This window comes from Malaclemys terrapin, chromosome 3 (assembly GCF_027887155.1).
Source record: "Malaclemys terrapin pileata isolate rMalTer1 chromosome 3, rMalTer1.hap1, whole genome shotgun sequence".
In the NCBI taxonomy this organism is placed as follows: domain Eukaryota; kingdom Metazoa; phylum Chordata; order Testudines; family Emydidae; genus Malaclemys; species Malaclemys terrapin.
The window spans coordinates 25,923,638-25,934,193 of record NC_071507.1 but is presented as its reverse complement, the minus strand read 5'-3'; the positions used below and the strand labels follow the sequence as shown (position 1 = coordinate 25,934,193).

Here is a 10,556-nt window from a genome sequence, read left to right as displayed (position 1 = left end):
CCACAGTACATCACCTGTAGCAAAAAAAAAAAAAAAAAAAAATCATCCAGAAACAACCATAGGTAAGTTTGTGATAAGAACCAGCAGATTACAAAAAGAGGTAATTGATGAAAAAATTGCCTGGTTTGTTTATGCAACAAACTCTCCTTGCCATATGATTGAGAACCCACACTTCATTAACATGGTTCAGTCATTAAAACCAGGATACAGTCCACCTAACAGAGCAGATGTCTCAGGCAAATTGCTGGATAAAGTGCATGAAAGAGAAATTGAGCAGTGTGCAAAAAATCTAGAGGATAAAATTGTTAACCTGAGTTTTGATGGGTGGAGCAATGTCCGTCCACAATGATCCTATTATATGTGCTTATATGACAACAGAAGGGAATGTCTTCCTTACAGAAACAATGGATACATCAGGAAATGCACACACAGCAGAATACTTACAAGAAGTAGCAGTAAAATCTATAACAAACTGTGAAAAGTGAAGAAAAAATTCAAATGTCTAGTACGCAGCTTGGTCACAGACAATGCTGCAAATGTATCCAAGATGAGAAGAAATTATTTAGAAGAGAGTCCCAAGCTAATAACATACGGTTGCAGTGCTCATTTTATGCACCTTCTAGCCAAAGACTTCAGTGTTCCAGAAATTGCAAAATACTTCCATAACAACCACTTTACAGCAGCTGCTCTGAAAAAAGGGAGAGGAACCAAGCTAACTCTCCCGGAAGACATGCAATGGAACTCAGTAGTGGACTGTTTTGAGCACTATATCGAGAACTGACCTAATCCGATGACAGTTTGTGAACAAAATTGTGAAAAAATAAATAGCACTGTCACAGCCAAAGTTCTCAACATTGGGCTTAAGAAAAATTTTGAACACATGCTGTGTACCCTGAAGCCTATTTTTCTGTAGCTTTGGCTATTTCCCTGCATTTTGTTTGTTGTATTGCTGATGGTGTTGAAATTTGGAAGGAACTGAGTGAAAGCTTAAAAAGAGAAACATGCAATGACAGAGTTAAATTACAAGCATTAAAAAAAACAAATAGGACAAGCACTACCTCTACCATGTATCCTCTTTTCCAAGCTGAAAAGTCCTATCCTCTTTAATCTCTCCTCACATGGGACCTGTTCCAAACCCCTAATCATTTTAGTTGCCCTTCTCTGAACCTTTTCTAATGCCATTATAACTTTTTTGAGATGAGACCACATCTGTACACAGTTTCTCATTGGAGTCTGTTTTTGAAGTTTTTTTGTTGGAGTATTGTGACTTTGAGGTCTGTAAACAAGTGACCAGGGAAGTTGAAGTGTTCTCTGACTGGTTTTTCCATGTTATAATTCTTGACGTCTGATTTGTGTCCATTTATTCTTTTGCGTAGAGACTGTCTGTTTTGGCCAATGTACATGGTAGAGGGGCATTGCTGGCACATGATGGCATATCACATTGGTAGATACGCAGGTGAACGAGCCTCTGATAGTGTGGCTGATGTGATTAGGTCCTATGATGGTGTCCCCTGAATAGATATGTGGACAGAGTTGGCAATGGGCTTTGTTGCAAGGATAGGCTCCTGGGTTAGTGTTTTTGTTGTGTGGTGTGTGGTTGCTAGTGAGTATTTGCTTCAGGTAGGGGGGCTGTCTGTAAGTGAGGACTGGCCTGTCTCCCAAGATCTGTGAGAGTGAGGGATCATCCTTCAGGATAGGTTGTAGATCCTTGATGATGCGCTGGAAACCTCTTGAAATGAATGCCAAACCTTTCACATAAAGTCACTTGTTTTCTCAAAGGCTGTAGTGACAGTACATCAATAGTTCCTTCTGTGTTTGTCTAGCCATTTTATTCTTTTCAGATAATATTTTAACAGTTGAATTATTTCTATCAACCAAACTGTTACCAATACAAACAGTATTACAGTGACTTGAAATACTCTTTTCCTTCCTAAAAAGGTACTATTTACTCATATCTGAAACATCCAAGGAGTTAACACTGCCATGCTGGCTCCCATGCTTTCCTGTGATCTTACGGGTCTACAAAGCTGGCACAATCCTGCAGAACTGAGGAACCCAGCCCTGTCATTCATAGCCCCTGAAACAAATCCTTTTACTTTTGAAATATCAGCTGTTGGCACTCCTGTTAAGAACCCAAAGAATTCTTACACTACAAGCCACTTTAAGTGTCTTTATGAGAACATTCTGTAAAGATGATCAGGAATAATGGAAGGCCTTTTCTCCATCACATTCAAGTGAAATAAAATTATTTAAAATCCTGAATCCCATGAAATTGTCCGTTCAACTTTCTTTTCTTCATAGCAGATAATTTCATCTCCAATATTGAACTCTATGTTCTTATCCAAACTGAGGCCACAATCCATGCCAGTTTTTATTACCTGGACATCGTCTTTATGGTGCTTCAGTGAAGTTAAAAATCCTAGAGAGAGAATGGAAAAAATAGATCCAATATAAAGACTAACGTGGACTTGAAACAAACAACCTCCTCCCCGCAAAAAAACTACATGGCAAGGCCCATGCAAGAAGGTTCTGATTTTTAGTGATGCTGAACCTCCATAATTTACACGTTCTGAAAATCAGGTGCTACTCCTTTCAAAGTTTAATTGATCTATCTCCTTCCTACACAGACTGCTGTCAGGGGTTCAGAGCATGTGGAAGTTTCTTATTGGGAGGGACCACCAGCATAGGCGCCAACTTCTAATGGCACCAGTGAGTGCTCGACCCCCACGCCCCCCGCCCCGACTCCACACCTGCTCAGTCCCCATTCCAACCCCTTCCCCAAAGTCCCGGTCTCCTCTCTGCCGCTATTAGACTCCTTCCCCAAATACCCACCCCGGCCTTTTCTCTGCCTCCTCCCCTGAACCCGCTCCTCTCCCCTCCCTCCCAGAGCGTGCTACAGCTGTTTTGTGGCGGCAAACGCTGGGAGGTAGGCAGAGGAGCTGGGATGCGGCGCGCTTGGGAAGAGGCGGGGAGGGCGGGGAGCTTGGCTGCTGGTGGGTGCAGAGCAACCACTAAATTTTTCCCCATGGGTGCTCCAGCTGCGAAGCACCCACGGAGTTGGCATCTATGAACACCAGGATGATTGGTCAAGAAAATGTCTGTCCAAAACCAATTCTGGATGTATTGCTTAAGCAAGAAAAAAACGGTTACTTACCTTCTGTAACTGTTGTTCTTCGAGATGTGTTGTTCACGTCCATTACACATTAGGTGTACGCGCGCCGCGTGCACGGACATCGGAAACTTTTTCCCTTAGTGGCTCCCGTTGGGCAAGCAGGGCTCCCCCTCCCGCCAGAGCGGCGCCCCGCTCTAGGGTATATATATCCCTGCAGGCCCGACCCCCTTCGGTTCCTTCTTGCCGGTGACTCCGACAGAGGGGAAGGAGGGTGGGAAGTGTAATGGACGTGAACACCACATCTCTAAGAACAACAGTTACAGAAGGTAAGTAACAGTTTTTCTTCTTCGAGTGATTGTTCACGTCCATTACACATTAGGTGACTCACAAGCTTACCATTGGAGGCGGGTAGGAGTCAAGGTACAATTGATTGAAGCACAGCCCTTCCGACCACTGCGTCCTCTCTGGTCTGATGATGGATCGCGTAGTGGGCTGTGAACGTATGCACGGACGAGGCAGGTGGCTGCTTTACAGATTTCCTGGATCGGAACCCGCGCCAAGAAAGCCGCCGAGGACGCTTGGGCCCTAGTCAAGTGAGCCAGGATCTCTGGGTCTGGTACGTTGGATAGCTCATAGCACGTGCGTATGCAACGCACAATCCATGCTGACAAGCGTTGCGTCGAGATAGGTAGGCCTCTCATTCGTTCCGCAATGGCAATGAACAGCTGAGGTGTTTCGCGGAATGACCTGGTCCATTCCAGATAAAATGCCAAGGCCCTACGGACATAGAGAGTATGCAGGCTGCGGTGGCTAGGGTCCATATGGGGCTTAGGGAAGAACACTGGTAGACAAATGTCTTGCCCCATGTGAAAGTGTGAGACCACTTTTGGGACGAATTTAGGGTGCGGCCTTAGTTGCACCTTATTCTTATGAAAAACAGTATAAGGGGGTTCCGAAGTGAGGGCTCTCAATTCCGATACCCTCCTGGCCGATGTGATGGCCACGAGAAACGCCACCTTCCATGACAGGTGCATGAGGGAGCAAGAGGCCAGGGGCTCGAAGGGGGGCCCCATGAGCTTAGTTAGGACCAGGTCGATATGGCAGCCAGATGCACCTTACTTGAGGCGGGGGTGAGCCCTTGATGCTTGAGGTGCAGTAAGTAGTCCAGAATTGATGGGACTGAGGCCTGCAGAGGCTGTATGCGATGAGGCAGTGGGAGAACCTCTTCCACTTGGCCAAGTAGGTCGCTCTCGTGGAGGGTTTCCTACTACGAAGGAGAATTTGCTGGACCTGGTGGGAGCACCTGTGGTCCGCATCGTTCAGCCAGAGAGATACCACGCTGTGAGATGTAGTGACGGTAGGTTCGGGTGAAGCAGGCGACCCCTGTCCTGTGTGACGAGGTCGCGATGGAGGGGGATGGCAATCGGGTTGGCTATGGACAATTCCAGCAGGGTCGTGAACCAATGTTGTCGTGGCCACACTGGGGCGATGAGGATAATTGTCGCCTTGTCCCTGCGGGCCTTGAGGAGGACCTTGTGGATGAGTGGGAATGGAGGGAAGGCTCAGGCTCCCTCCCCACGGAATCGCGAAGGCATCCACCAACGATCCCAGGCTGAGGTTCTGGAAAGAGCAAAACTGAGGGCATTGTCTGTGGTCCTTGGTGGCAAAGAGATCCACCCAGGGAAACCCCCACCTCCGGAAGATTGAATGCAGGACGTCCCGCCTCAAAGCCCATTCGTGCATGTGGTAGGATCGGCTGAGGCGGTCTGCTAACCTGTTTTGGACCCCTGGGAGATATGTTGCGATTAGGTGGATCGAATGGGCTATACAGAAGTCCCATAAGCGGAGTGCCTCGTGACAGAGGGGAGAGGACCGGGACCCGCCCTGCTTGTTTATATAGAACATGGCGGTAGTGTTGTCCGTCAGAACTGACATGCTGTGACCTTCTATGGTGGCGTGAAAGGTCTGACAGGCGAGGCGAACCGCCCTCCGCTCCTTCAGATTGCTGTGAAGCAACCTGTCTTCCCTGGACAACAAACCCTGGGGCCGCAGCTCCCCCAGGTGCACCCCCCAACCCAGGTCCGATGCATCTGTTACTAACGTCAGAGTGGGTTGTGGGGCAGTAAAGGGGATCCCTTCGCAAACCTGCTGTTGATCGAGCCACCAGCGGAGGGAGCTCAACACCCGAGCCGGGATCGTCACCACCAGATCCAAGGGGTCTCCCTTGGAACTATTATCCTAATAGGGCTAACCACAACTGCAACGGCCTGAGCCTCAGGCGGGCATGTCTGACTACGTGTGTGCAGGCTGCCATGTGCCCCAGGAGTTGCATGCAGCACCTTGCTGTAGTCGTGGGAAATTGCTGGACGGAGCTTACGACCCTTTGAATGGCCAAGAACCGCGACTCTGGAAGACTTGCCCGCGCTGTCACCGAGTCCAGGACTGCACCTATGAAGTCCAGTTTCTGCGTGGGAGTTAGCGTGGACTTGGGCACATTGACCAGTAGGCCGAGCCTGCCGAACACCTGTAGGGCCAGCGTCACGTGGGAGCGGACCTCTGCCTCCGACCTGCCTGCAAGAAGCCAGTCGTCCAAGTACACGCATCCTTCTTTTCCGAAGAAAGGCTGCCACCACGGACATGCATTTCGTGAACACTCGTGGGGCTGTTGCTAGGCCGAATGGCAGGACCGTAAATTGAAAATGGTGTTGGTTGATGGTGAAGCGCAGGAACCGCCGGAGGGCCGGGCGGATGGCGATGTGAAAATACGCATCTTTCATATCGAGGGCAGCGTACCAATTCCCCGGATCCAGGGATGGGATAATAGTTCCAAGGGAGACCATACGGAAACGCGTTCTGACTAGGAACTTGTTTAGTTTGCGTAGGTCCAAAATGGGACGGAGGCCCCCTTTTGCCTTGGGAATCAGGAAATACCTGGAGTAGAATCCTTTTCCCCTTAGGTCTGGTGGAACCTCTTCCACTGCTCCCACTGCGAGGAGGGTCTGCACCTCTTGCATGAGGAGTTGCTTGTGAGAAGGGTCCCTGAAGAGGGAAGGGGGGTGGAAGGGAGGGGGCGAGGAGAACTGAAGGGTATAGCCCGCCTCCACCGTGTGCAGGATCCATCGGTCCGATGTTATGCGTGACCATGCACGGTAGAAATAGGCGAGGTGGTCCCTGAAACGTAGAGGTGGATCTGGAATGGAATGTGGTACGCCGTCCTCGAGCGCAGCTTCAAAAGCCTGGTTTACTTCTTGGCTGCAGCTTGCCTTGGCCTTGGTTAGGCGTATTGTTATGTCTCCGCCTGTTATCTCTGCCACGACGGCAGTACGGTTCGTGGCGAGGACGAGGGTGGTACTGCCTCTGTGGTGGCTGGGGCTTAAAGGGTTTCCTCTGTGTCACTGGGGTATGCATTCCCAACGACTTGAGGGTCGCTCGCGAGTCCTTAAGGCTATGTAGCCTGGCATCCGTTTGGTCCGAAAACAAGCCTGACCCTTCAAACGGAAGGTCCTGCAGGGTGGTCTGCACCTCTGGCGGAAGGCCGGAAGCCTGCAACCATGCCGAGCATCTCATCACTACCCCTGACGCGATTGTCCTAGCAGCTGCGTCGGCGGAGTCAAGGGAGGCCTGTAACAAGGTTCTGGCCACCGCCATCCCTTCGTCCACTAGGGCCGTGAACTCTGGTTGTGCATCCGGAGGCAGGGATTCTTTAAACTTGGAGACTGATGTCCAAGAATTAAAGTTGTGTCTGTTCAGAATCGCTTGCTGATTAGCGATCCTCAACTGTAGGCCCCCAGACGAGTAGACCTTCCTCCCGAACAAGTCCAAGCATTTCGCCTCCTTGGCCTTGGGCGCTGGGGCTTGTTGGCCATGACTCTCTCGTTCGTTGACCGCAGAGACCACCAGCGAACAGGGAGACGGTTGTGAAAAGAGGAAGTCAAACCCTTTAGATGGGGCGAAGTATTTCCTCTCCATGCCTTTTGCAGTTGGTGCACTGGAGACCGGTGTTTGCCATACCGTCTTGTAGTTAGACTGGACCGTTCTTATAAGTGGGAGAGGGATTCTGGAGGGGCCCTCCGGGCTCAGGATGTCGACCATAGGGTCCTCTTGCTCTACCGTCTCCTCAGCCTGCAAGCCCAGATTGAGGGCTACACGGCGGAGCAGGTCCTGGTGCGCCCGAAGATCAATCGGGGGAGGACCAGACACTGTTGTACCCGCTACGGCTTCGTCCGGTGAGGAGGAAGAGGTCGGGGCCTTTTGCCCATCTTCGCCTTCCTGCCCTTCACCGATTGGTTGCTCCTCAGGAGCCTGTCCCATGGTGTGGGACTGAGACGGCACTGTGCTCGGTGCCGAGTTCACTCCTTCACACTCCTGCGGTCTGGAGATTGTCGCCTCCTTGCGAGAGGGCGGGCGGTACCGCGGGGAGCGGGACCGATGCCCTGATGGCCCCGAGCTCGAGGCCCCGGACGGGGGGCCTTGCTGGTGGTAGGCCCAAGGTGTCCAGAATAGCCATTGACCCTGCTGGCCCCATTGAGGATGCCAAGAGGCTTCGTAGTCTCTACTGGCCAGTGCCCTGTGGGCATATCCGCCGTACCGGCCCGAGTCAGTCTCCGACACTACAGACGGTGATCTGGAAGGCCACAGCGGTGCCGTGGAACGGTGCCGGTCCGGGGTTGGAGAGTAGTGCCTCCGCGACCGGGATCTGGAGTATCGCCTCACCGATCTGGACCTGGATCAGTACCGGTGACCACGGGACCGGGAACGACTACGGGTGGTCAGTCTTTGGGATCGTGTATCTGACACGTCCCGGTGCCAACTCGAGCATGACTGCTGGGTCGGTGCCTGCCTCTTATTGAGGCCCGACGGCTGTGGAGCTCTCTGTGTGGAGGGCAACCGGGAGTCCATTGAGGCGGAGCTCGACCAGGACCGATGCCATGAACGGTGCGGAGATGGCGACCATGATGGGCGCACCATCACCAGCTTGCCTCTGGATGGCAGTCGCAGCGGAGCGTCCTTAGTCTGGGGAGGGCCGTCAACGGATATTCAATGAGGTCCTTTGCTGCCTCAAATGTGTCCGGAGTGGAGGGCTGTTCCAAGAGCTCCTCCAGCCCTTCCTCCTCACTCGACGCGCCTATCCCAGGGCTCGATGGGCCTTTCGGCGCCGGAGCCACTGACACCGGGACCTGTGCCAGGGCCATAATGGCCTTAGGTGCACTCGAGGTCTTTGCGGGCGCTGCCCTCTTATGCGGGGAGCGTCCTCGGGCCTTGGGTTGGCCCTTAGATTTCGGCGGCAAAGACGACCAATGCCGGAGGTGCCCTCGCTGAGTCGGTGCCGTGGGCTTCTGGTGTCCCGCCGGCGCCGGGTCCCTGACCGATGCCGGGGCACTCCGCACCGAGGCAGACGGTGCTGTCGAAGTGGAGGGCTGTAACGCTGTCTCCATGAGCAGCTGCTTAAGGCGAAAGTCTCTTTCTTTCTTAGTCCTGGGCTTAAAGGCCTTACAGATCTTGCAGTGCTCCTTTTGGTGTGTTTTCCCCAGGCAACAGAGACACGAGTCATGAGGGTCGCTTAATGGCAGAGGCTTACGGCACGTGGCACAAGCCTTGAAGCCTTGGGCGTGCGGCATGCCCCGCCGCCCAGGGCCGGTGCCGGGGTTGACCAAACTCCTACCACTGAACTTAAGCACTCTAAAGAACTGTTAACTGCTAAGCTTAACACTAACAACTAAGAGCTGATAACTGTGAAGATAACACTAATGACTATGCTAAGGGACACTCTCAGATGAGAGACAGAGTTGTTCCAACGCCGCCGGAACTGAAGGGGGTCGGGCCTGCAGGGATATATATGTACCCTAGAGTGGGGCGCCGCTCTGGCGGGAGGGGGGGGGCCCTGCTGGCCCGACGGGAGCCGCTAAGGGAAAAAGTTTCCGATGTCCGTGCACGCAGTGCGTGTACACCTAATGTGTAATGGACGTGAACAATCACTCGAAGAAGAAACAAGCTTTGCAGGAACTAGACGTCCTTTTTAGGTGAAGTCTACTGTAAATAGTGTATTAAGGTGATTGAACAACTTTTTAAGAAGAAAATTCCACCTTCAGATACAACATTTTCATTGACTTCCATTGCCTGTATAGATCAGAGGATATAGCCTGGGCCTAACAATCTAACTCCAATGGTGAGCATGTATGTGTAGTAGAATATCAGTGTGGATAAATGTTTTGATAGCAGTTTTACCTTTCCAAATAACATCTCTGTTACGAATTAGTTTAAACTTCAACTTTCTGTCAAACTGCCCCTTCTGTACTCGGCAGCCAGCCACTGGAACCTTGCTTTTTCCTACTGTGACACAGAAGGTAGCGAGAACAGAGGCCTCCCCTACGGAAAGAAATGGAAGGATTAAGTGCAAGGGAATGTAATACAAACTCCACCAGTAATGAATGCTATGCTTTGCTGTGCTCGTCATTGCTATCAAAACTTTAGTCTTCTAAACATTCTGCTGCTGTGTATTGAGGAGAATAACTGCAGAGGAATTCTATGCAATCCAGTATAGTGGGAAAGCTATCCTGGAGAATGAGATTTGTGTATTTCCTCAACATACCATTTTAAATCAAGGCCCACCCCAGAGCAGCAAAATATTTTCCCTACCCCACAAGAAAGGTCTAGTTTTTCAAGGCAATATTTACCTTTTCCAGTGAAAACTTACCTATTATATGTTCTTCTACAGATGGGGGCAATTTGCTGCTCAACTCATCTTTCAAATCGTCAATAAGATGGTAGATAATATTGTGAAATTTAATCTTTATTCCCTTTTTAGCAGCCAGCTGCTGAATAGATTTGTTTGCATTCACATTGAATCCATATATGACACCTGACAGATAAAACCACCATAGCTGATTATTAAATATAAACACTCCAGGTACAGGAACTTCTTTGTTTTTCAAGCAGTAAGTGAAAACGTTTGGAGATGAGCTTGCACAGGCTATCCTGGAATATTCATGTAATATTTTATTCTTAGCACAGTCTGTACTTAACAACTGAAAAGTGTTTGCTTTACTTGGGTTGAGATTTTCACATTTACTAATGTAAATTATAATCCTCTTTTCTCTTCCTTTTTTAAAGAACACTTTTTAGAATCAGGAGTCAAGATATCCTGAAATTGAGCGCTAGTAAAAGCAACATTACTGATAGCAAAAAGGAAATTTTATAGTTTCCCCATTTTAACTTTTCCATCCGTTTTTAAAATCAGAGATCACTGCATGTACACTAAGCACCTCCAACAATGCTCTTACTTTAAGAAGAGTTGCTTCAATGGAAACCCCCACAAAATACTGTCCCTAGATCAGTGTAGTTGTAGCCATGTCAGTCCCAGGATATTAGAGACAAGATGGATGAGGTAACATCTTAAATGGGACCATCTTTGAAAAAGAGCTCTATGTGGCTCAAAAGCTTGTCT

At 50.0% G+C, this 10,556-nt stretch overlaps 1 protein-coding gene across 4 annotated transcripts in view; it reads right to left on the bottom strand.

Moving 5' to 3' along the window:
- Positions 1-1,807: 1,807 nt before the first annotated feature.
- The window catches only part of MTIF2 (mitochondrial translational initiation factor 2), a 46,507-nt gene continuing 37,758 nt past the window's right edge, over positions 1,808-10,556 (bottom strand). For all 4 annotated transcript variants that reach the window (XM_054022459.1, XM_054022457.1, XM_054022460.1 and 1 more), the window contains 3 exons: positions 9,807-9,971; positions 9,338-9,478; positions 1,808-2,419 (listed from right to left, as the gene is read on the bottom strand). In XM_054022459.1, coding sequence (XP_053878434.1) covers positions 2,250-2,419; positions 9,338-9,478; positions 9,807-9,971 — 476 coding nt within the window. In that variant the 3' untranslated portion in view covers positions 1,808-2,249. The remainder of the gene's footprint in view (positions 2,420-9,337; positions 9,479-9,806; positions 9,972-10,556) is intronic.